Source organism: Carassius auratus, chromosome 26, assembly GCF_003368295.1.
Source record: "Carassius auratus strain Wakin chromosome 26, ASM336829v1, whole genome shotgun sequence".
NCBI lineage: Eukaryota > Metazoa > Chordata > Actinopteri > Cypriniformes > Cyprinidae > Carassius > Carassius auratus.
In genome coordinates this window covers 3,369,908-3,397,134 of record NC_039268.1, presented here as the reverse complement: position 1 = coordinate 3,397,134, position 27,227 = coordinate 3,369,908, and the positions used below count along the sequence as shown (strand labels likewise).

Here is a 27,227-nt window from a genome sequence, read left to right as displayed (position 1 = left end):
ATCTTTATGGTTACAAAATCGGGCTTGATATTCTTTATGCATAATATATTTTTTTTCCTTTTGATTTTAAGGTGAAATGTCTTTGTCTCAGTTTGTGTTTATGTAAATAAGTACTGGGGGGGGGGGGTGTGTGTGTGTATCAGCCCGTCCCGTGACTGCTGTAGTCAAACACTCCCTTCTTAAAGAAAGGAGAGATGCTGCACACGGCGTGTTTCGAGAGGTGCAGTCCGAACTCGTCTGTTCTCAGAGGAGAAGAGGAGGAGGGTGACATCATCACGCGGAAGAAGTTCCGCAGGTATTGCTGGGAAAACACCATGACATCATCAGCATCTTCAGAAGTGTCACGTTTAAAAATGATGGATTGGAAACACATCTGATTACCTCCAGCAGATTCCGGCGCTCCGCAACCATTCTCTCGTCTCGGTTTCCAAAAATCTTTTTGGGAGGGAAGACCAAAGCCGCGAGCTAAAATAAGATTTGAAATTTTAAACATCTAATATGCAATAGTTGGGTGAATCTCACAAAAACATATCCAGCTCATATTTCACCACAAAATTAAGTGGGACCAAAAAAACTAAATAAAATCATGACAATTTGCATGAAATTAATGCAAAACTTATTTGATGGTGTTTTTTGGGGTGAAATATTTATAAAAATAAAGTATTTAAAAAACATACTGAAAAATTAACAGGTTACATGAATGATGATGAATTAATTTCTGATGAATTTTACATTTATGCATGAGCAACTTAGCATGAATGAATTTTAATTGTATGTAAATAAAGCAAAAAAATACATATTTTGGGGTGAAATTAATAATATAAAAAAATCCAAATATTTCAAAACTTACATGAATAAATATTATTTGGAATGTTTACATTTATGCATTTATCAACTTACAATATACATTCTGATACATTTCACTAGTTTCTGCATTCTCTTGGAATCGAGCCCATAATCTTTGTGTAAGTAGCGTCTCAGTTGTTTCTGTGTTGTACATGCAAGTCATACCTCTGGATATTTCAGCTTCAGAGATTTGTGCATCTCCCGAAAACGACTGTATCTTCTGAACACCGTCCACGTTTCATCCAAAACAGTGATCTGAACACAGGACAAAAGCCCAAATCTCAAAACATCAAAGATGAGCAATCGGACACATTTTTCTTTTTTTTTTTTTACTGGTGGTCACCACACGGTCAAGTCACGCACAGATTACCCAGTGTTTGTATTAAATACAGACAAACCTTGACTTCGAACTCAAAGTGTTCATCTTTTCCCTGACCACACAGGACGTAACGGGGAATATTGATCTTCACCGGATCTTTAAGACTCTCTGGACTGGGATCCAGGGGAATCGACACCAGCCGCTGTGGGAAGATGGGAAATTCTGGTCAGAAAACATCCTCAACTGAAGAACTAATGAAAAAAGTATTTCGTAAACATACAAAACAGTACCTCGTATTTCAGTTTGCGCTGATCGATGCGTTTTTTATCGCTGTCCTGAGAGATTAACACAACTTTAACAGTCTCAATTACTAGCAGCTGATTTTAGGGGGTCAAGCAAGCACTTATTTGTCATTTCCCATTAGTGAGATAGCAAAAAAAATAGTTTGATTGCAGCAAAAGGAGAAATGCATCTATGCAAGATATCTTTGGGGAGGCTGCATGCTTCCAAAGAAGAAAAACCATAGAGGAAAGACCCAATCTACTGATATCAGAGATTGTGAGAGCTGTGCAAGTTAAGGCGGGATCATGCAAATCACTGTGCGCTCAGCTGGTGCTGATTGGCTGAGGCCTGTGCTTACCTCATCTGTCAATCTCACAGAGCTACCCTCACTATCCTGCTCCTCCTCCTGCAGAGTTAAACAACTTTGTTGATGCCAAAAACAATTCTGTGGGTTTTAATGTGCCTCCTGTGCATGACTAGGGTAACATTAAACCGTTTCTCCTCTTAAGCAAGCCCACATTAGAATCTCTCAGAAAACCATTTGGCTAATTGAATTGCACTTTCAGCTTAAATCAGCACAGAAAGTACCAATAAATAAATGAGCAGATTCAGTTAAACCAATAGTTTGCATTCAATCCAAAGAGGAAATGAATTTTACAATAACATGTATGTGTTTATAGTAGTATAATGATAGTAAACACATGATGTTTAAAGAAAATGAAACAACATATTTCACTTCTGTATGGTAAAGCATTCTTGAGTGAGACAGAATATTTAGTGGAAAATAATAGCATTTTACTGGTTATAATAGTTTATTATTGGTTAATAATATAATTATTCTGTTACTCTAGAAGAAATTACTAGATTTTCTAAAGAAAAAAAGTGGTAAATAACTAAGTAGAAGTAAAAAAATATTCCAAGATGACATGTAACATTTTTATTTTACTATTATTTATATAGTATAATATTTGTTCAATTTTTTAACCTGTTAAATGTCACCCTGTCCCGTATATGGGATGCCTACGTTGACTATACTATATTACAATCAAATCTAATCTAATCTTGACAAACTATATATTTAATATTCATATCTTATTTTATTTCAGCTTTAATTCAGTTAAAGATTTTGTTATTTTAATTAAGAATTCAATTAACGGGAGGGTCTGTGAGGGACATTTAACAACATTCATTAACAATGACAAAACTGATATATACCTATGTTTTAAAAAGCAGAACTCTATTTACAATACACTATTTATATTAAATGCCGTGAATGTTTCTGGATATATGCATGTAGACGGGTTTGATATGATGTTGTCTGTGTGTGTAATGTTATACCTGCAGTGAGTCTGAAGACAGTGACAGTGTGTTGTTATTCTCCCGGTTCAGAAGATTCAGGTTCTGCATCCTCCGCTGCACCTCTTCTTCAATAAACGCTTTAACCCTGAGTGTGAAATGACCAGTTCAGCCGATTTAATTATGCACGGACAAAATCTTTATTTCAAGCTGCATCCACGAAGGCAGCTGTGGTGTGTGTACCTCTCGTCTCCTATAGACAGCACAGTCGGGAGGGCCTGTATGGGGCTGACGGGGGACTGGTTCACATTGGTTTTTTCTTCCCCGCTCACACTAAGACTCCGCACGCTTCCTTCACTCTCACTGATCCTCTGCTTCAGCTGCGCGATCTCTCGCTCCATCCTGAGAAACAAGAGAAGACAAGGCAGAGCGGCTCTAGATTTATGTATAGATTTTATATTCATTTATTTAACTACATTAGGGCTGTTGAAGTGAGCACTTAGTATATTAATGACCACATAACCATACCTTAATCATTGTCTCAAACAGTATGAACAATATATATTTTTTCATAAAAATGTCCGGCTGCCTTTATATTTATCAAAAGGGTCCCTCACAAGAGGAGCCCCTGTGCTAGTGTCCTCCTAAAAAAGACCACACACCTGTCCCGGTCCAGGTCTTGTGTTCCTGTAAGCCTGGAAGTGCTCTGTGACCTCTTTCGGGGCGCTTCGGCGTCCGGCTCCAGACTGAGGCTCCTGCGGTAAGCAGAGTGTCTCTTCTCCAAGCGTGCGACCGCCTGCTCCAGAGCCTCCCGCTGCTGTCTCTCCTTCCACTCCAGGATCTCCTTCTCCTTCCTGCGGACCTTCTCCTCCTGACGGGCCACGTTTGCTGTGAACTCGTACGACTGCTGGAGCTGCTGCAGCTGCTCTGTGCTCGCGCTGTACTGAGACAAACGCTCCTCCTTCTCCTCCAGCTCCTTCTCTACCTGCAGAGAAAGCATTTCATATCATCTTTGCATCATGCACCTTGAATTCATTCAGACATGTTTGCCAATCACTAAAGAATCATTAAACAGCTGCCAAGAAAAGACTTCTTGTATGATAAATTTAGTTTATTTATTATATTATTATTTCTGTTATAGAAAACTAAATAGTGGCAAAAGTCTGAAAATGCAAATGGTTTTTCATACTCTTCTTTCTTTTTTTCCATACTTTTCCAGACCTGGAAATTCATACGTTTCCATACTTTTACAAACTGCGTAGGAACCTTGGATAAAAGCAGGATGCATAAGTATTTGTAATGCCACGTTTCCACCGAAATTACCCAGAACATTTGTACCAGGAACTTTTTCCCCCCAGACCTATTGCTTTCTGAACATAATAACATAATAACAGCTGCAGAAATGTACTTAGTTCAGGGATATGTGTATATATTATACAGCCATTACAATGAAACTAAACATTATTTAAATTTGCTTTTTTTATTTTAATTTTAACATATAGATAAATTTAATACAGACCAAAGATTATCTGTTAGATTTACCCAAAACTAATTATATGTTATGTTTAACCACTAAAGAGACTTCAGAGCCAGCGGCACATATCAGAAGGTCTATCCGAGGTGAGGCTGCTTCTCGTCGGATAGATGATCACTGAGCTCTCGCTGATCGAGTGGAGCTCACCGTCTACGAGATCGGCGAAACACAATTTTAAATAGACGCTGTCTTTATAAATAAACCACAGATTTGAGTTTTAAACAACTACATTCTCGCCTGAAATACTTTTAAAATTACATTTCATGACACAATAACAGTAATATTTTGAAAATGATCCGAATAAATGGTGGTTGAACTCAACCAATGCTGCGTGAACTCAACCAATCAGGATGTTTAGCGCTCAAGCCCCGCCCCCGATAGTTCCATTTTTTTACCCGGAACTTTATTTAGTTCCTGGTTCCTGCGGTGGAAACACACCGAGAATACCGGCCCAAAGTCCCTAGTTCCTGGGTAAAGTTCCTGCGGTGGAAACGCGGCTTAAGATGCTACTACTAATCCAAGTCTCGTCCACTTAGAGAGGAAGAGCCCATCTGACTGAACAGAGTGTTACCTGATATAGAGTCTCATCCAGCTCTTTGTCCATATCTTCTGGACTTCTGTCCAAAGCAGGAGACCCTGTCCCTCCTCTAACTCTGTCCAGGAGCTCGATGGCTCTCTGGCGCTCCTCTGAGACAGCAGGGAGGTGTTTCTCACAGAGAGATTGGAGCTGTCTCTCTTTAAACTGCAGACTGTGCTCGGCCTGCTGGATCAGACCCTCCTCCTGACCCAGAGAGGACACGTCCTGAACACCACGCTCCATCAGATCACTGACCTGCGAGTCAATCACCAGAGACTTGATTCAAGTTGATTTGATATTCATTCTCATATCGATTCCATTATGATTCGTTTGGTCACTTTCAGTTATAATGTCCATTTTTCTCACATTTGAAATAAATTCTCTCTTTGCTAACGCTTTAAGTTATTTCGTTTCTCTTATTCACTAAATGTTATAGATTCACTAGAAAGGACCATTTAAAACCTACACAGGTCTTGCTGTTTTATGGTTCAATTAACTAAATAGTATCAAAAGAGTCAATTGTTCTTGAAATGGACTACACAGTTTGAGCTGCATCATTTTTTAAATTAAATTAAAAGAATCATCTAAAAAAAACTCATTTGTTTGTGAATCAGAAATACTCCAGTTCTGTTGTGTTTCAGATTCACTATAAAGAACCTGTTTAAATGAGTCTTTTGTTTGTGAACTGGCCAACACAGGTCATTCTGCATCATGCTTTGATTCACTAAAAAGAATCATTTCAAAAGAATCATGTGTTTCTGAATCAGACTACACCCATCCTTCTATGTTTTTGATTCACTAAAATTAATAATCTCAGAAGAGTCATTTGTTTGTTAATCAGAATACGCTGTATGTTACAGATTCACTAAAAGTAATCATCTCAAAAGATTGTTTCTTCTTACTTGGTACATTCTGAATAAAAATATGACAACACCACAATATTATTTAAGTGCAGAGGATACACACACAAGCTCAGTTTTCCTCCGTTTTAAGTGTGCTTCTGACACAAGGAGCCGTGTACCTGTCTCTGTTTGTCCTTGTACGTGTGCATCAGCAGGCCGAGTGACGTGCGCTCATGGGTCACCTCCCGCTCCAGTCGCTCCTTCTGCTGGATCAGTGACTCTTCCAGCAAACTCAGCTCCTCCACCTGCATCTGCTTGAAATGTTCATAGCGTGCCTGGGCGCTCCTCCGTGCCTCCTCCCCGTCCTCCTCCTCTCCATCGATCCGCGCCTCCTTGGCTCTGAGCAGCTCCTCCCTGAGCTCGGTGAGCGTCCTCCTCTCCTCCTCCAGTCTCCGTGCCTCATCTGGTGCGAGCAGGGCGGCCGCCTCCTCGCTGCGCTCCCTCAGCTGCTCCTCCAGACGCCCAACCAGACTCAGCTGCTCCTTCTCTCGCTCCTCCAGACGCCTGGAAGTTCAAGACATTCATCTTGACACGGTCTCAAACTTACACATACGGCTCTATCTCCATACAGATATTATTATATAAGCATATCTAAATATATTTATAATAATTATATTATAATCTCAAATATATATATATAATGCTAATTTAAATTAACAATAATAATTATTAATAAAATTAAAAAAATTTTTTATAATTATAGATTTATTAAAATAAATAGATATACAATATACATACGTACATATATATATACACACACACACACAATTACACAAGCATATAGGTACATAGATATAGATTGAAATAAGTAGAATAATGTGTGTGTACTGGTACATAAACATGGTTTATGAGGACACTTCCAGTGTCCCCGTTAACCAAAATAGTTATATATATATAGTTATATATATTATATATATATATATATATATATATATATATATATATATATATATATGGACGTATGTATACTGTATATGAATTCGTTTTAATAAATCTATAATAATAATTACGTTAAATTATTTTATTAATAATTGTTATTGTTAATTTAAATTAGCATTATTTTAACTACTATCTATCCATCTCATATATATATATATATATATATAATTTACATTTTTAAAGTAACAGAGTATTTATTTTAATTATTCAAATTTAATTAAAAAAAATACAATTTTAATTCCAATTAAATAATTTTTTCTAATAATATAATTATTTATTATTGTAAAGTAAAAAAAAATATTTAACTAAAAAAATTGTTGCAAGTTATTCCAGCACTCAGGATTGATTTCACACTAATATGTATTATTGAGACTCATATTTTCTATGTCAAGTGTTAAGAACAGATAAATGACATTTTCACCTGCGTTCCAGCTGGAGTTTGACGGCCTGCTCCTCACGTTCTCGTTTGAGCCGCTCCAGCTCACGAAAGAGCTTGTTTTGTTCAGCTCGCTCTGGATGGGCCTGAGTCTTTTCATCCTCCTCCTCCTCCTTCAGCTTCTGCTCCGGCTGCAGTCTCCTCTGCTTCTGCTCTTCCTGTTCCTTCTGCTCTCGGTGTCTCTCCTCCTGCACACAACAGACAGTAGCATAGAAAGAGCCCAAAGAAGGTTCCCCAGAAAAACAAACCCTAGTATAAACTACTGTGCAGAAATAAATGTATGATTTTATCAGCACAGGAAAGAAAAAGAAAAACAGAACTATCACAGAATTAAGACAATGAAATATCATTGATATTGATTATGACTGACAACCGTTAAAAGGGACTACTTGCTGACCTGAAATCTCTCTTTCTCAGCGATCAAGTCTCGGAGGCGGCTCTCGATGTCCTGACTGCGTCTGTGCAGGCTCTCCTCCTGTCTGCGGATGCGCAGCTGCACCTCCTCAGACTCCTTCCTCTGAGACTCCACCTCCTGCTGCATGCGCTCAAGCTCCGCCTTCTCACACTTCTGCTTCTCCTCCATCTCCTTTATCAGCCGCCTGGACCAGCAACAAAACAAAGGAGAGAATTGTGGTTAGGTCCAAGTCATTTTAAATTGATGCATTAATTATTATTATTAAAGGAGCACAAAAGCAGTCATAAGTAGCATGAATATATTTGTAGCAATAGCCAACATTACATAGTATAGGTCAAAATTAAACATTTGTATTTTATGTCAAAAATCATTAGGATATCAAATGGAATAGGGAAACCATTGGATATCCTAATGAATTTTGTACATTTTGTACATTTCCTACTTAAAATAGATCAAAACCAAATTTTTGATAAGTAATATGCATTACTAAGAATTCATTTAGACGACTTTAAAGGCGATTTTCTCAATATTTCGATTTTTTTGCACCCTCAGATATGCAAATAGTTGTATCTCAGCCAAATATTGTCCTATCATAACAAACATCAATGTAAAGTATATTTCTTCAGTTTTTTAGATGATGTATAAATCTCAAATTAAAAACAAAGACCCTTATAACTGGTTTTGTGGTCCAGGGTCACATATTAGATTTATTATTGTAGTTAAAATCCAAACAATTATAATATTATACAAAGCTTGCTTTGGATAATATTGTGTATTTGCATAAGATGATTTAGATTAAATCCTAAATGTAAATTAGTGAACAAGACTGCTTTATCTCAACTGCATGTTTCACAAGTATTTGCATCTATACTAATATTTGATAAGTCACGTGACACACCTTTTAATTTCCAGTTTTTCCAGTTCTTCTCTTTGCTGCCTTTCAAACTCCAGTCTGGAACATATAAGACAATTAGTTTCCACCTTTAAAACACACACACACACACACACACACACACAAACCACAGCAAACTCACAGCAGTGCATGGGACGAGGGTCTGCATTATTACGAGCACTGAGCATGCGTTGCAACTATAAGCAAGTGCTGCAAAATACACAACTTTAAATAACAGAGATGGAGACACGCGTTCAACTAAAGTGTTATGATGATGATGAAGTGCTTCTCACAAGCATGATGAATGAGAAACGGAGATTGAACTTACAAATACTGAAATGAGTATGTATATAAAACCACAACGGTTAACATGAGAACACTAGCTGTGCTTGGGTTCTACCTGAGAAAGATGGGACCCTTTTCAGTGAAGAGACTGCCATGAAGAAGTTCAGAAAAAGGAAATGTTACCAAATGCTGCTGCACAAATGATCATCTTTAAGGATAATTTAAAAGAATAAATAATGACAATTCTTGTGTGAACAACTTTAACTAATCCACTAAGTTGAGTGTTTGGTGTTGACTCGTGACATGAAGCTGGTGTAGCAGGTCACTGCCCAGGATGTCAAGGCTTTTACAGGCCAATCAGTTTCCACATGCGTGATCACAGACCCAAACCTTCCCAACAAAACCTTTAGAAAACTCTTTTTTTTTTACTGTGCATTCTTCTATTAATGTGACAATGGAAAAAGCCAACATGCATTTGTTTGTTTATAAGGGATGCATCGATTAAATAAATGTTATATCTCATACTATAAATCTATTTGGTTCAGATTTTAGTTTTTTTTTTTTATGTAAAACTAAAATCTATAAGTAAACATACTCAGATTTAGGAATTAATATGTTACAATGTACAGCAAAAAAGATGGAGATCTGTTCAGTGCTCTTGAGACCTGTGACAGAAAAAAAAACATGGTTTAAACTGTAAAAACTAATATTATTAAAACAAACCACAGGCTATAAATTAGATTTAAAAAGTTTCTTTAAATTAGGTTCAAAAGTTTGGGCCAGTAAGATTGTTTTAATGTTTTGAAATAAGTGACCGAAGCTGCTTTTATTCAATCAAAAATACATTAATATTGCAAAATATTATTACAATTTAAAATACCTGATTTTAATTCAAATAATTGCATATTTTAAAATGCAAGCTGAATTTTCAGCATCATTCCTCCAGTCTTCAGTGTCACATGATCCTTCAGAAATTATTCTAATATGCTGATTTGCTGCTCAAGAAACATTTATTTTAATTAAATATAACTATTTTGTTACATTCTAAATATCTTTACTGTCACGTTTGATTAATTTAATGCATTTTTTCTGACAAAAAAAACTGGTCGATTCCAATATGGTCACCGATAATGGAGCATCCCTATTGTCTGTTTTTGGGAAGGATCTGTCTGTGTTTTAATGCATGAAGAGAGAGGAGGATGGCTCCTGGGAAGGAAGAGAGGGACGAGGGCTGAGGAAGAGGAGGCAGCATGTGGAGGAAGAAACCACTCGCTCTGTCACACACACACACACACACACACACCGAGGCTCACCCAGGGTTATACAGCATGACTGTAGAGAGGTTTTCACAGGAATTGGACAGATCAGACATGGATAAGCTCAGACTGGTGAGGAGGCCGCTCTGGGGAACAGGAAGAGCAGATAAATTAACAAAAGAGTCATGTGTTTGATACTGAAGCTTCAAGTATGAATTTCCTCTCACCTTTCTCTTTTCTCGAAGTTTAGCCGCCTCTTTGGGATGATTGAATCTGAACATATTGGTCCTGCCGAGGAGAATGACCGCACCTGAGAAACACAAAATGTACAAATAAATCTACGGTTAATAAATGGGAAACATCAGCTTTGCATAAAACTGCATTCATATTGCTTATTCAGTAAAAAAAGAGATGAGATTTTTGTAGAAAGGTATATGTGTGACCTTGGTTGAGCGGACAGGGCTCAGTGATCTGAACTCCATTGACTGAACACTGAGCGTCATTGAGAGGAATTAAAGTGACCGTTCCATTCTGGTTCTCTATCAGACAGTGCTCACTCTCCAGACCCAGACCATGAAGAACTGAGAAGAGAAAGAGAGAAAACATCTTTATGACTGATAGTACTTGCAAAATCTGGGTTAGGGTCAGGCAAGGTTTTCAATGCAAATTCAGTTCTTGAGTTGGAATTGATTTTGAAATTTAAGTTGAAATTGAACTGAAAATGGCAAACCAAATTCATTTCCAGAATTTGAATTGAGAAACAAACAGGATGAAGCATTGTAATTTCATTATTAATTCAAAGAGATGTAAATGTATTCTTCCTTTACTCATATCGTTCTGTATGACTGTATGACTGACTTTCTTCTGTGGAACATAAAAGAAGATATTTTGAGAAATTAATCCGAAAGCCATATACTGTAGGTTTGGAACAAAAAATTTTTTGTGGTAAACTATCACTTTAAAAACAGAATTCAAGGAAATGCATATAACTGACACACTGTTTTTGATTTCATGTTTAGCATCAATTACCCATAAATGCATCATCACACACATGAGGTTGCATGGAATTTAAATTGTACTGAAAGGAAGGAGAATTTACCTTAAAAATGCAATTCAAAGAGACACGTTTTGTGAGAAAACATAATTACATGATTAATCCTTATTATTTATATCATTGTACTCAATTTAACTACCAGTAACATTATAAAACTAATTAACACAAACATTAATATAATTAATCTTATCAAACAGCACAACTAAATGTCCAAAAAATATTTACAATAATCTAAAAAAATGGGAATATTGTGGAAAGTTAAATTTTTTGTGTAACTTATTTCAAAAAGTGAAACTTTCATATATTCAAGATTTAATACATGTCAACTCTTAAATTTTTATGATAAGAGCTTACAGCTCATAAAAGTAAAAAATCCAGTATTCCAAAATATTAGAATATTTACATTTGAGTTTCATTAAACTCCGTTTTTCTCTTATTCTTTGAAACCACAATACTAAGAAGACTGCTGACTTGGCAATGGTCCAGAAGACGATCACTGATACCCTCCACAAAGAGGGTAAGTCACAGTAGGTCATTACTGAAAGGGCTGGCTGTTCACAGAGTGCTGTATCAAAGCATTTTAAATGCAAAGTTGACTGGAAGGAAGAAATTGGGAAAGAAAAGGTGCACCAGCAACAGGGATGACTTCAACCTTGAGAATACCGTCAAGCAAAGCCGATTCAAACACTTGTCAGAGTTTCACAAGGAGTGGACTGAAGCTGAAGTGAGTGAATCAAGAGTCACCTACGCTCAGACATCTTCAGAAAAAGAGTTACCAAGCCACTTCTGAAACGGAAACAACTTCAGAAGCATTTCACCTGGGATAAGGAGAAATAGAACTGGTCTGTTGCTCAGTGGTCCGAAGTCCTCTTTTCAGATGAAAGTAAATTTTGCATTTCATTTCGAAATCATGGTCTGAAGCCTGGAGGAAGACTGAGGCACAGAATCCAAGCTGCCTGAAGTCCAGTGTGAAGTTTCTGAAGTCAGTGATGATTTGGGGTGCCGTGACATCTGTTGGTGTTGGTCCATTGTGTTTTATCAAGTCCAAAGTCAATGCAGCCATCTACCAGGAGATTTTGGAGCACTTTATGTTTCCATCTGCTGACAAGCTTTATGGAGATGCTGATTTCATTTTCCAGCAGGACTTAGCATCTACCCACAGTGCCAAAACCACTTCCGAAACAGAAACAGTGGATCCAACAATACAGACGAGCTGAAGGCTCAATAGTGCCTCAGCAGTGCAAGAGGCTGATCGCTTCATGCCACACATCACTGAAGCAGGAGTTTGTGCTTTTCTGTTTGTCAAATCCTTTTTTTTTTTTTTGATCTTAGGAAATATTCTAATATTTTAAGATACTGGATTTTTGACTTGCATGAGCTGTAAGCTCTAATCATCAAAATTAAAGCAAAAAAACGTTATAATTTTTTTACTTCACATTTAATCAATCTAGAAATAAGTTGGTGAATAAATGATGCCATTATAAAAGCTTATTCTTATTACCGAGTTTGTGTTTTGGGACTGAATCAAACAAAAACAGATGGTGAGAGCCAGTTCTGCCAATAAACTCACTGATGTCCTGTTCATTAGTGGCATCATCACGGCCAACGTATGTCCTTCCCTCCTGCAAACACACACAAACCAATCATGCGCTACAGTAAACTAATATAATACAATCACACAAAACAAAAAACATGTACTGTGATGAACACTGTGTATGTTCATTACCTTCAAGTGATAGAGAATGATGCCGGTGCTGAGCAGATCATCATCAATCCCAATGAGATGAGGCAGCTGTGAGTCCAGGATCACTCCGATTCCCTCCTTCCTCAGAGCCAGAGTTTCCTCCTGTTCAACATACGTCAAAACACACACACTCAAGGCCTGGCTCTGTGAATGAGGTGATAGAAATAAAAATAAGACGCTGGTCTGACAGACGGCGACAAACCTTCAGGATGTTCTGTGTTTCGTTCCATTTGTTCGTCCATTCCTTGGTCAGCTCCAACACCTGCGACAGAAAAACACGCAGACGGCTGTGTGCCATAACCAACATCAAAATTCATCTCTGGAATTTCACAAAGCATTTATTAGCAAACATTTTGCAAATGTGTTATGTGATAATGAAAGGGTGTATGTTACCCTGGCCTCATTATGGTGCAGTTCCTCCTCCATACTTAACGCTGTGGGGGAATCGAGCAGCGCTATCTGAAAATCACACAAAATAGAAGTCAAGTCACCTTTATTTACACAGTGCTTTATGCAATATAGATTGCTTCAAAAAGTAATAAACAAAAAAATAACAGAATCAACGATGCAAACTTTCTCAAACATGAGTCTAATTCAATAATAGTGTTGATTCAGATTAATTCAATAACTGTGTAAAGTTCAATTATGAAACAAGTTCAAACTGCAACTAGAAGCAGCTCAACAGAAGACAACAGTAAGTGTCCTTACTCAGCTTAAATCACTTCAATATTGATTCAATTCAGTTCAATAACTGTCAATACTGCAGAATTAATTTCAGCTGTAAAGCAACTCTAGTGAAAAAATCTATTAAAACTAAAACTTAGAAAAGAAAACAAGTTTACTATTAGTTTATTTTTATACTTAGGCTTAAAAGGCATATATTATTTTAGGATAAACAACAATTGTCAAATTGTCGTTCAGACCTGATTTCCCTGAGCGAGCAGCGCTTTCAGCCGAGCGATCTCCGCCCGCAGTTCTCGTATGAGTCTAACGTTGGAATCTTCATTAATCGTGGGTTTGTTGATGATGTTTTTGGCACGATTAGCATAGCGCAGCGTGCTCAGCGTCTCGCCGTAGTTGACGTCCGCAGGCGAAATAGCTGAACAAAAATATTTAAGATCTCACATGCATGATATTCCTTTAAATAACCAAAATCTTACAGCAAAACTTCACTTCTAAAATGACAAAATTGTTTATTTTTTAATATTTCAAAAATCAACTTACTTTCTGGTTTCTAGACATGTAATCTCTGTATTCATGTTATATTGCACTCCATATATTACATTTTCAATAAAAAACAATTTAATGACTCTAAAAGTATTGCTCCATTAAGTAAAAACAAATCAAAAAGTGGTTTAACCATCACGTAAAACTCAATGCATTTTCTTCCTTCAAGCCATTGTCTGTACGAATTACATAAGTGTTATGTGACCTCATAGATCCAGCCAAAACAGCACATGAGTGTCACATGTTTCCTCACTCACTAGCGATCATGATGGTCTTTGAGTTTCCTCCCAGACTGTCCTTCAGGAGCCACGTGAGCACTGAGTCTCTGTAAGGAACAAACACCTGCTTCTTCTTCAAATGACTGCTCCCTCCTTCCTGTGACAGATCAGCTACAGAGACAGAAGGAGCTGTCAGAAAACTGAGAGCAATACACTCTCTACACAAAAGTTTTAAAGGAATTTAAGGAAATGCAACAAGACAATAAGAAGTGTGGCAGAGCACAACAGCATCTCTCACCTAAAGCAGAGATGACATTTCCCAGAGTGACCAGTGATTTGTTGATATTGCCGCCCTCTTTGAGCCGGACACCAGTGGCCCCTGTGGCATCGGCCCTCTCACTTCCTGCCAGGTCCACCAGGTGAATCTTACTGACCGTCTCACTCGGCATCTCAGCATCAAACTTAGCCTGAGAACAAACAACAATAATAACAAACTGAATTCCTAGTAAAAGTATTTTTCCATCATGGATTCCTCAGCTGGTTCCGCTCTTGCAAATCCACATTCAGTGGCATTAACACAGGAGTAGACACATCTGTAATGCTTTACAGTCACCTGTGTGAAGTTGATGGTGAAGATGGCGTGTGAGCGGCTGCTTGCGTCGTTCATGCCGGTGCTGGCAGTGGTGCGGTTGATGTTTCCCGCCTCCATCAGCTCCTCCACATCACTATAGTTTTGCACGAGGTGCTTCGAAAGGTCTGAGATCAAAGAGGAACTGTTTATAAGAACTTACACATGCAGACACCTTTAAATGCAACATCAAAGTGTTTTGGAACATTTAATGTTTACATAATATTTATTTCATGTTTAAATAATACTGCAATATTTACTTAAAATATGTATATAATGTTTACATAATATTGCTAGATTTACTCAATATAGCAATATTTGCATAATATTTACATAATATTGCAAAATGTATTGAATTAGTAAATACTGCAAGATTAAATTTAAAAATTAAAATTAAATTTATGCATTTAGCAGATGCTTTTATCCAAAGTGACTTACAGTGCATTCAGGCTATAAAATTTTTACCTATCATGTAGGATAAATTAGATTAAGATTAGATTAGATTAATTATGATTATCATTTAGAATAAGTAAATAATACGTAAATACTGCAAAATAAAGTAAATATTTAATTATTTACTCAATATTTACGTAATACTGTAATATTCACTGATACTTAATATTACAATGTTTACTTTATATTACAATATTTAAATAATGTTTACACAATATTGCAAGAGTAAGTAAATATAATTGTAATACATATTGCAATATTTAGTCAACATTTTAGTTAATATTGCAATATCCACTGGTAATATTTATTTAATATTACTATATTTACTTAATGTTTACATTATATTGCAATATTTACTAAATGAATAATTACTGCAAGATTAAATTAATAATGAGTAAATATTGCAATATTAACTTAACGTTATTTACTGTACTTATTTTCTCAATATGTACATAATGTTGCAATACTTACACAATATTGCGATATTTACCAGTACTTAATATTATAATAATTATTCAATATTTACTGAAAATAACTATATCTACTCACTATGTACTTAGTATTGTAATATATACTTAATTTTTACTTAAATTATTACTTGAAAAAACAAAGCAACACAAATGCTAGAAGGCTATGTGCTACTGTTTTCGTCATTTTGTTAATATTTATACTAATGTTTTTTTTTTATTGGAGGGGTGTGATTATAACATCTTTGTTTTTGCGGTGACTTGTATGAGAGCTACTGAGATTGGTTATGGTGACAATGTTTATCTTATGTATTGATTTGCAGAGATGTTTGAAGTCAGGCTCTTACCTTCTACATAGGGTCCCTCTTTAGGATGCTCTCTGACTCTGAGGTTATACGTCTTTGCCATCTTTCTCCTTAACAAGTCCCGCACACGTTCATTGTAAATCTCCAAATAGCTGTGCAAAATAATTTTTTTTTTCAGATTATGCATACTATCATTCTCTAGCTCTCGAATACTGCAGGATTTTCACTCACCTGACTTCTGTACGGAAAGAGGCTTCATCTCTCCGAATCATTCCTGAAATTTGGCTGAATAATCCTTCACAGATCCGTGGGATCAGCCCGACGTCACCCTGCGGCACAGCAAATCTTGATTCAGAGCCAATATTCAGCTACAAGCAGTCGAGGGTGATAAACCAACCGTATCAGAGATTCACTAAAGTATGTTTGAAATTACAGAACAAGCCTCAACAGTGATTTTGGAAAAAGAAAACACCTGTATTAATAAAAAGGCTTACAGGGATGCCCATCATGGTGTGCGACTTCCCTGATCCAGTCTGGCCATAGGCAAAGATGCAGGCATTATATCCTTCAAATGCTGCCTTTAACACATCAGTGCCCAGATCCTTAAACACCTGAAATCACACACACACACACCATGCATGTGACATTAGAGTATTTATGTATGCACAAGAGCACAGCCAAACTGAAAAAGATCCAAGTTAATCATAAAGTCGAGATATGAGCTCAATTGCACTGATTAAAATTGCGATATTTTAGTTTTTACCATCTAACACAACACCCAAAATTGTTATTACGTCTAAGCATTGAGTAACAAACCCTTCTGAACACAAACGCTAAGAGGATTAGCACCTAATGAGATCTGATCACTTTATTATACACAAATATCACTGGAGTTTTTAAATAAAATAAATAGTTCCTCTACAAACATGCTCTAATTATCATCAAATGTTCACACTATATTTGAACGATATTGCATTGTGGAAAGCATGAAGATATTTATATAGCCATTAAGTCATGTAGTTAAACTTAATCTTGCAAGCAAGCGGACATTAAGACAATATTTATTTTATATTTATGCATTTGTTTATTCAAAGCGACTAACTTTAATAGCTAAAAAGTTGTTCGAATTGATTGAAACAGTTCACAACTCACAAGTCTCTGTTTAACTCTTTTTTAATAATCATTATATTAATAGTTATTATTCTTTTTTTAAATCAAGCAATTTAAGAGCAAATACATATCTTACAGCGACTTAAATGACCGACTGCTAATGACAAAACATATGCAATCTTCATTAGAAAGTCTGCGCTGTTCATATTTCCACTGACCTTCTCTTGTGAGACAAAGCTGCCGTTTTTACAGTCTGATGAGTCGTAAGAGAAATCATATGTGAAAGTCTTTCCTCTCTCCCTTACAGAGTCTCCAGTCACTCCATCTGGTATCTGATACAACAATGGCACAAGAATTAGATCAGAAATGGTCCTTTCATCTGTGGAACGCTTTCATTTAGAGACATTCAATGCAACATACTTTTAAGTTGGTGATGGTGGTTTTGTTGCCTTCCATTTCGATGATGCATTTGGCAGACAGGTCTTTCTCCCTGTGCCAGAAATCAATAATACATGAATAAAATATATATTGATGCACTTCATTTATTAGTCACACACTGTAACTCCACAGTCCATGAGCATTTACTCTCGAGGGAGACGATTTAATTTAGACCAATCAACAGATCAAACTAGGCATCTATTTTCGACCTGATGCCTTTATGAGCTGTTTAAAGATGAAAGCAGATTGAGATCACATGTGTTTTTCATTACAATTCATTTTTCGTGAAAATCAAATGTTTTTCTTGAAAATCCCTGGGATCAGGAGATGTTTCGGAAAGCATAAGCTGCATATATCCCCAGAAACATATGGTATAAAGTTTAAACAGACATACAGAAGCTACATTATCTACATGCTGAATATATACACAAAGGTTTGTGTGCAATGCATATAGTCCCACAGATTCTCAGCCTTAGTCTAAAGCATGTTTATAATTCTCACTACACTCATGGATGATTTCATGATGACATTCACATTACTGTTAAACATTCATTAAAACCATTATATGCTGCAAATTAAAAGCAAAAAATAATTATAACAGTTGTATATTATTATTTTATTCACATTACTGTGATTTTAAATGTATTCTCATTGCTATTATTACTACTGATAATATAAATATAACAAATTATAATACCTAGTAACATAATAACAATGATTAAATTTAAAATGTATAATATTATGATGATAAATATTTGGTCCAGGATCCAAAAAAACAACAGTGTCAGGACAAAAGGGACTAAAATGGACAAACAAAATTAAATAAAAATGTAGGTTTCATTCATTAAGGTTCACTTTTTGGTGTTTTAATTAGACTCCAGTGGTAAATCACACATAGCTAACTGAACAGACAGCATTATGGACGTGTGTCTATGATGCGGTCAGAGCCATGGCGCAGTGGGTAACTGTGAGCTCAGAGACAGCCAGGTTCGTATCTGACCTGCATCATGACAACTTTCCAAATACACAGATTGTATTAATACATGCTTAATGCTAATATTTTCGTGTATTTCACGTTTATGCATTTCACTACGCAGCTGTTGCGACATTATTCACGAGGACATGTTCAAGTATTTGTTTATTATGGGTTTATTTGTGTGTTTAAGAGCCACTCACCGTCTGTTCATGGGCCGGACCCTCACTGCCACCCGAACCGATGCCATGACACATCCCTGAGGACCACACACACTCACACACTCAGTCAATCAGGCAGTTCTCATAAGTGACTGACACAACTCTGGGGGGTGTGACTGTGTCCGCAGAAAACAGCGCAGTGTGTCCGAGAGAGGAGCTGATGGCGCTCATGTAGTGTTCACTCAACAGTCATCATGTAAGAAGATGAATTATTCCGGGACGCTGTTGTTCAGTTCGTGTTGTTTTCCCGGAGTGATTCACAGCGTCTGCTCTTTGCTGGCAGTGGCGCGCGATACAGAACACACAGCACACGCGACACTGCCGCCTGCAGGCCTGGAGTCATCATGCGTTATCAGGGTTGCCAGGTTTTCGCAACAAAACCCTCCCAGTTGAAACTCAAAACTTGCCCAATCACGTTTCAGAATCAGAATCAGAAAGAGCTTTATTGCCAAGTATGCTTACGCATACAAGGAATTTGTTTTAGTGACATAAGCTTCCAGTACACAGAGACAACAACACAGAGACAAAAAAAAAAAAAAAAAAAAAAAAGAGATTTACACATTAGCAAATAAATAAGTGTATAAACAATTGTGCTATACATGATAATGGAATAGGATTGAGTGAGATGCAGGAATGTTCTAGTATGGAGGGTTAACAAATAAATATAAGGATATTGCACGTTTATAAGCATAAGTAGAGAACATTTAACTGTTCATGAGGTAGATAGCCTGGGGGAAGAAACTGTTCTTGTGCCTTGCTGTTCTGGTGTTTGCGGCTCTGAGGCGCCGGCCAGATGGCAAAAGTTCAAAGATGGGGTGACTTGGATGTGAGGGATCCAGAGTCCCCAGTTAAAAAACGCGTCCTGGGGAGGGGGTAAAATACACTTTTCTTTCTTGTCATGATTCCATTAGTTAAATTAGCATTTTAGGGGATATATTTCACGTTATTGGAGTCGCTAAATAAACCTGCGGGTGTAAAAAGCAACAACGGTGTTAAAATAGCCCATTTCGGCGGGAAAACTACGGATTTGGCAACATCGTGGATAATTTAGGAACCGTGTTATGAAAAAAGATACCAATGAAAATCAATTAATGTATATGTATATATCAAAAATACCTGGTATTATAATAATAATAATAATAATAATAATAATAATAATAATAATAATATGACATAACTTAAGTAAAAACATAAGTCATTAAAAAAATAAGATGGTCCTTCCCCCCCCTTTTTTTATTGGTTGAATAGCATATTACAAAATAGAGGCTATAGATACAATAAACAAATAGCCTAATTATTAATACAACAACAACATAATGACATTTCTCACTGAATTTATTGTCTTACTATCAGTCTGTTTTTAAAAAATATTTAAAATAGCTCTGTACATTTATTTATTAATCTTTAATTTACTCTCATTCATGCTGTCACATTTATATATTATGTATATATATTAATTCTCCACATTGAAATGAATAGACTTTAGTCTATATTTTTGATATACTATTTTAATCTTCTCTGTTCTTGTCTATTCTAATCAAGTGTAGGCTACTTTGGTCGTTACAGGTTTGCATTTAATCCAATAATAACAGTGTGTTCTCTTGGTTAGGTCAGTTTATCCATGGACTTTACCTTTATGCCTTTATTTTTATTTTATGTTTTAATTATAACACCTCTGTTAAATAATATAAAACAGGTAGGTCTCTTAAAACAGGTTGTCTGCCTTATCTAACTGTAGTTGATGTCACAATTTGATGCATTCAATTATATGAGATATTATTATGAAAAATATATTTTACACATTTTGAATATACAATCAATAAAAAATATATATCAGTGCTGTTTTTGTTAACTTAAACTATTTTTTTAAACAAATTAAATTCAAAAAGAAAAGAAAAATCTAAACATTAAATTAAAAACATAAATGAAAACTGAAATTACCAAATTACTAAAACTGATGCTAAAAAGAAACACTGATAAAAAAATATATAATAATTTCTATATTATAAATAATACAAAAAACAGTCAAATATATAATCTGTAAAATGCATCAATAAAGACAGACAAAAGTAATTGCATTATTAAATGCTTTTATTATCTAATTTACAAATGAGATATTCAAATAAATTTAGAAATGACATGTTTGCTAATGGATCTCTCTAGATATTACATCCAGAACAAAAATAAGGAAATAAAAAAACTTTGACATCATTTAGTGACACATGTTTGCAGCTGCTCCACAGGAACGATGCTCCTCAGATGCTGACCTGAATCCATTCATTCTGTCCTGTGGCTTTAACCTACATCTTTACTGTACAGATCATATCAGCTCTATTGGTTTTCATTTATCTTCAGCAGCACTGACAGAGCCAGCAGACGCTGTTAACATCAGCTCATACACACAAACAGACTTCACAGAGTTATAAGGCAATTCCATTATGATCCATTAGAGCTAAAGTGCTCCTGAACAACTGTTCTTGCTTCAGTTTTTCAAAGTGCCTATTTTCTGATCCTGGATTTTTTTCCCACAGTTCATAGCCATGGTCGCTACAGCGTAAGAGGAGAGGATGACGATGGTGGATCCCACAAAATGTGAGGAGGCCCCCCGAGCCGGGACCTTCAGGGCTCTCCGTGGTATGGATCCATCTGGACGAGGTAACGTGTGAGACACGGATTCCATGATTCCCGTCAGGAGAAAAATCCGGTTCACCTGGACCTTTTTCAGGAGAGCTGGAGATGCAGAAGTAGCTTCACAGGCTGAAGATGAAGACGCTTCAGGCTCCACTGAGATGCATGTCCATTAATGAACACTGTGTCCCTTCCGTCCATTCATTCCTTTATAATCCTCGCCCCATCCCGCCCTCATGACACGCATCAAATCCCTGAATTAGCCCAGCGTCTGTGTGCGTCAATGATGTGGCACAGATAGCACAACAGAGGTCAGCTAAAGCAGGATCTCACCGTCAGATGCGTCTGAGGTCAGAGGTCAGAGGAGTCCAGCAGAGGCTCTGTAATGCAGAGAAGAGATCTGAGCGATGGGAAGTCTCACACTAACACTATTAGTCTAAAGAACGTGACAGGAGCCACTCACCAACATTATGTTAAACAAGTCAAAACTGCTTCATAGTTTCTTCAGAATAGCTCCCCACACCATCATTTTCCACATAATTTCATGAGGTGCATTTTAAAAGGCATGCTTTCTTTCACAATATGATCAAACTAATCCAGTAAAAAAATATTAAAAGAAAAAAATATAGATAGATAGATAGATAGATAGATGCTTTCTTTTCATTATCCTGTACAAAAAAATACATACATATATATATATATATATTACAAATTACATGGGGATATAAATAAAACAGTAACTATATTAAAATACTATTAATATATAAAACAATTAACAATATAAAAATATATTATTAATATAAAAATGTAATAATAATGATATTTCTAAAATAATATATAATGCTATTTAAAATAAATGATGATAGATAGATAGATAGATAGATAGATAGATAGATAGATAGATAGATAGATAGATAGATAGATAGATCTTTAATAAAGTAGTCTTTGATAAAATTAGCAAAATTAATAAATACTTAGTACATAAATATAAAAAGTACATTAAATATAGAAAAAATAGGTTATGTAAATGTTTCTACTAAAAACGAACAAATAAATGAATTCAACTTTAAAATTTATACACATTAAACTTTATACAAATTTAGTACTAATTAATACAAAAAATATTTATACATAGAAAAAAAATATTATTATATGATTAATTTTTGACAGAAGTATTTGAATGCATTAGATTGAGCTTTGAAACGTCTGTCTTGTAGGATTGAGGACTTTGAATGTAGCCTATATAGAGTCTGACTCATCTGCAGGTTCTTTAAACTGGTTATGTCTGAATGAGGACAGTAACTAACAGGTGATGTCAGTCGAGGCCACGCTGCTGTAAATAATCATGTGACCCAGGAAACACTAGAGTCACCATTAAACCCATAATCCTGTTTGGTGTGTGCTTGTGTGTGACACACTGAGACCCACTTCTCATAATCAGTAGTGCTAAATGTTTTGAGATGAGAGCGCTCTGTCCTTGGCATTGTCTGTTTGTAGCACCGCCAGCTCACTTCTAGAACAATTAACCATGTGACACAACAATTAGTGTCGGAAAGAGACTTCATACGGTCATTAGGATGACTTTGCAATCTGATAAACAGTATGGCTATTCAGAAACAAGTATAGTTCAATTTATTTATTTACTCCAACAAGTCAAATTTCTTCAGTAAATGACTCTCAAGGTGCATTGGGCTTTGTTTGGAATAGTTACTGTGTGCATACTGCTCATTATTTGATTTGATTGTCAGAGTTTATTTTGCTGCATTGCTTTGCTTTTTTGGTTTAGAAGAGCACCAGAAGAAGAGCACATACACGTTTGTGTGGACTGGGCCTTAGTCTCCACCTGAAATGTGTAGTTTTTTTACTTGTCATTTAGTGTTTAGGTTTTGTTTAGCTCTGTCTAATTTCCTTTAGTTTGCTTTTGTTCAGCTTTGTTTGTTTTTTTGTTTTGTTTTTTAGGTTTGTCTAGTTTTTCACTTGTTTAGTTTCATTCAGCTTTGTTTGTTTTTGTTAGATTTGTCTAGTTTTTTAAATAATTGTTAAATAAAAGTTTTGTTTGTTCAGTTTTGTCTAGTATTTTACTTGTAGTATTTTAGTTTTTTTCTGTTTGGTTTCATTAATTATTATTATTTATTAAATTTTTTTTTGCTGTTTAGTTTTGACTTCTTGCTTTTAAGTCTTTTGTTTCCTTGCTGTTAAGTTTACATAGTTTCTTTTTTTTTTAAATTAAAAAAAAAAATTTTTCCTTTTCATTTTGTTTTGTTGGTTTTTAGTTTATCAAAGCTTATGTGAGAAAAAACACCTTTTCTAAGACATGTAATTTCCACTATCTACCAACAGATGTCAATGCTAATTATTTCACTGATGGTAAGCCTGACTTGCATGCTTGTTAATTTGCGTGTGTATGTGTGTGTGTGTGTGTGTGTGTGTGTGTGCGCGCGTGTGTGTGTGTGCATGCAGCCTCTCTAGTTTGTTACTGAACTTAACTTCATTACTGATCATTTTGCTTTAACTGCACACATTGTCTAAAGCTTTGTGTTTTGCAGCACTCATGTTCTTCTTCATTAAAGTTCTGTATGTTTCAAGGGCCTTACTAAAAGCATGTGACGCAACTTTTCCATTAATTTGACAGATAATTTTGTAACAAAATACTGTTGTTGTTTTTTCTCCTATTTTGAAAATTGTTATTCTTCCTTGCATGACAAAATGGATTTTTGTATTTAATTTTTATTTATTATACATTTTTGGGTTGCAACCTATGAAAAACGTGTGAGTTCAGTCTTCACCTGTTGCATACTTCACTTTCCAGCCTATTTTATATAAAGCAGTGGTGCTGATTTAAAATCTGGTAAACAGCATTATAAATTGATTAGCAGTGTTTTCAGAGTATGTGGATGATTTGATGTAGTGTGCTGATGTTTGTCTTTCTCTCATGTAATGGTTTCTACGGCAGCAAAGCTTTTGATTAGAGATTCCTCGTGGGTGCATCTTTTCTTGTATGGATGATTGCATTCTGCTTGCCTACGGCTTTTGAGTGTGTGTGTGTGTGTGTGTGTGTGTGTGTGTGTGTGTGTGTGTGTGTGTGTGTGTGTGTGTGAAAATTGAGAGAATGTGTTAGAGCCAGTGTGCCATTTAATGTTAACAAAAACACTACCAAATTCACACAATGGATTGACTATTCAGATAAGAACTGACTGTGTGTGTGTGCGGGCGCTCATAAAACAAAAGGCTTAAACCGACTAAATGGTGTTTTTGTAAATTCAAAGACTGTCAGTAAGTTTCTGTGAGGGTTAGGTTTAGGGTAAGGGAATAGTCTGTACAGCATAAAACCCAATACACCTATAGAGTAGCGCATATGTAAGAGAGAGAAAGTGTGACTATGTATCGTTATTGCAGCATTCATTTCTTAATTCGTCTATATGCAAATGTACTTATTATAAATTCTAATTGTCACTTTTTTGGTTTACACTCAATCAAGCACTCATATACTGTGTAACTACACACACATACACAGAATAAAGTCATCATAATCACCATTAAGATGTGTTTATTTGCATTATAATAGTTTTCTTAACAATTCTCCTCATGTTCTCATTACTGTGATGTAATTGATCAATTTAGATTTGATGTATTTTGTATATATATATATAAAAAAATCTTAAATTTGCACTACAAAAATAGGTTCTAATTTCCATTTTTTATACATATGATGCAAACTAGAAAAAACAACAACAATATCTCTATATTATATATCTGTTATTACACAAGTAAGAATTTTGTATATTTATAATTTTATGTTTTCTAAAAGTTAAAACCACAATGAAACCCATTTAATTTGACTTAATATATATCAAAGTGTATATAATTAATAAGAAAATGTATAATTATTTTAAATTATATTTAAATATGATATTTAAAATACGTGTTAAATATAAATATTTATATATTTAAAATAGGCATTGTTTTTTAAGCATAATATATAAAACAGATCAGTGCGGTTGTTTAAATGTTCCACTATGATGTCATAATGGGCTTTACTCAGAGAGAAAAGCATCTGTTTTTGCTCATTTCTGTGTCTGAGATGTTTCTAGGATACGGCACGTTCTACCATTTAGTTTGACTCTGTTGTCTTTGTCAGGTGGACAAACCCCCTAAACACTGTTCACAGGAACATTGTCTCTCAGTGAAATAGGTAACAGATTTAATCTAAACTAAACAAGGAACCCACGCCTTGGGGGAAGTCTAATATTTCCACTCACACACACCCACATGGACACACACAGTCTGTCATTCACATGGGATTACTGCTTACGCTCTTAACAAATCCTTTTTCTAGTTTGCATTATTCTGTACTTTTTTGTATTCTGTTTATTTTAGTTTTTGTTGTTGTAGTACATAACAAAATGAAAAGGAGAATTTTGTTTATTTTGTTAATTAAATATGATCTAGACACATTATAATATTTTAAATAAACACATTACACAAAAAACATTTTAATAACAATAATATATATATATATATATATATTATTGTTATTAAAATGTCCTTATATATATATATATATAAGGACATTTAAAATTTTATTAGATTTGTAAATATTATATATTACAATGTATTTATTTATTTAATAACACAATATATGAATATAATTTAAAAGCTTTATGATAAAAAAAAATTGTGTACACACACACACACACACACATATGATAAAATACACTATGTGAAGATATTTTAAATGTTACCCAAAAACCATTACAATAAAGAGAAAACAATTTTTATGAACTATGTTACAATTTACAAAAACAATATAATAAAAAAATGCATTTTTTCTTTTTTTTTCTTTTACTATAATAAAAATGTATACTTGCATATTAAACATATTGTATGCATAGTTCAATGGATTTCTTTTTGTTTTAAAGACGTGTTCTCAATTCGTTCCCGAATCCCAGAATCCCCCGCTCTGGTGACTATAGGTGCCACCTACATAGGTTTACTACAGTTCAGAGCTCAAAGGGTTAACGTGCTCCTCCCTCGGAGTGAGAAGATACATTACACACACACACACACACCACGCGTGTGTATTCTCCAGGCTAGTACACAGTGTGTATCCCTCAGCAGCAGAGGCGGTAGTAGCTAGTGCAGATTTGACGCGCACCCATCAGTGAGGCGCAGGAAGGGATGGTTACTGTACTTCATTCAGAAAGAAGCTCATGGCCACAATCAGAGGAGGATGCATTTCACATAAATGATGCCATTACTGCTCCAGCTGCCAGCGAATATGATATGATGGCGATGTCCTCTGGGGGACACACTGTGGTCCATTAGTCTCGTGAGTGCTTCAGATGTCCAAAAGGACCGCTCTTCGAAAGCGCGTGATCAAGATCACTTAAGAAGGATCTTATACTCGTTTCTGACCGTAAAAACCGGTCACTTTGACCCTGCTCGTCGAAACCGAAACGTTTTAACCATTCTAAAACGATATTCCGGTTTATTTTTAACAGTTATCTGGTGCACTTTCCGTCAGCAGGGTGTTTGTTTATGTGTCTCGCGCATCGCTTTGCAACGCCCATGATCTTCTCTAACGTTACCTGAGGGGGGAAGAGCAAAGGGGAGAAACTTTTGACCGTCAGCTGTAGGCGTCTGTCACCACGTGGACTCGGATCTGATCGGTGAAGGGTTATTTCAGACTGACAAGACGAGATGAGTGACGCTATGGATGACTCCGGTATCATCCGCCGGCGGAGGATGCAGGTGAGATGACGTTTTGTATCATTTTAGTTTA

General features: G+C 35.6%; 2 protein-coding genes across 2 annotated transcripts in view; one reads left to right on the top strand and one right to left on the bottom strand.

Annotated features, from left to right (window-relative positions):
* Positions 1-127: 127 nt before the first annotated feature.
* LOC113044102 (kinesin-like protein KIF16B) lies at positions 128-19,117 on the bottom strand. Its single transcript, XM_026203718.1, has 31 exons — positions 18,800-19,117; positions 17,606-17,675; positions 17,404-17,517; positions 16,570-16,686; positions 16,307-16,404; positions 16,118-16,227; positions 14,836-14,978; positions 14,521-14,689; positions 14,262-14,393; positions 13,701-13,876; positions 13,171-13,236; positions 12,980-13,039; positions 12,760-12,879; positions 12,604-12,655; positions 10,423-10,560; positions 10,207-10,289; positions 10,037-10,125; positions 8,445-8,498; positions 7,529-7,730; positions 7,117-7,319; positions 5,876-6,260; positions 4,849-5,109; positions 3,406-3,728; positions 2,987-3,145; positions 2,786-2,891; positions 1,806-1,853; positions 1,456-1,500; positions 1,245-1,367; positions 1,012-1,101; positions 382-465; positions 128-301 (listed from the first exon to the last, which is right to left on the bottom strand). Exons 1-31 carry the CDS (start codon positions 18,844-18,846, stop codon positions 140-142), a joined length of 4,029 nt encoding a protein of 1,342 aa, XP_026059503.1. The 5' UTR covers positions 18,847-19,117; the 3' UTR covers positions 128-139.
* A 7,754-nt stretch (positions 19,118-26,871) lies between these two features.
* LOC113044100 (microtubule-associated serine/threonine-protein kinase 1-like) overlaps positions 26,872-27,227 on the top strand; it is a 45,433-nt gene continuing 45,077 nt past the window's right edge. The window contains exon 1 of the mRNA XM_026203716.1: positions 26,872-27,196. Within this exon, the coding sequence (XP_026059501.1) occupies positions 27,146-27,196 (51 nt within the window). The 5' untranslated portion in view covers positions 26,872-27,145. The remainder of the gene's footprint in view (positions 27,197-27,227) is intronic.

What these genes read in the sequence shown, in the direction of transcription:
- LOC113044102 (XM_026203718.1), bottom strand. Translation starts at nt 18,846, where the DNA reads ATGGCATCGGTTCGGGTGGCAGTGAGGGTCCGGCCCATGAACAGACG. An exon ending in AACTTCGAGAAAAGAGAAAG is followed by an intron (nt 10,126 to 10,206) that starts GTGAGAGGAAAT and finishes CCTGTTCCCCAG; the next exon opens with AGCGGCCTCCTCACCAGTCT. An exon ending in ACAAGGACAAACAGAGACAG is followed by an intron (nt 5,110 to 5,875) that starts GTACACGGCTCC and finishes ATTGACTCGCAG; the next exon opens with GTCAGTGATCTGATGGAGCG.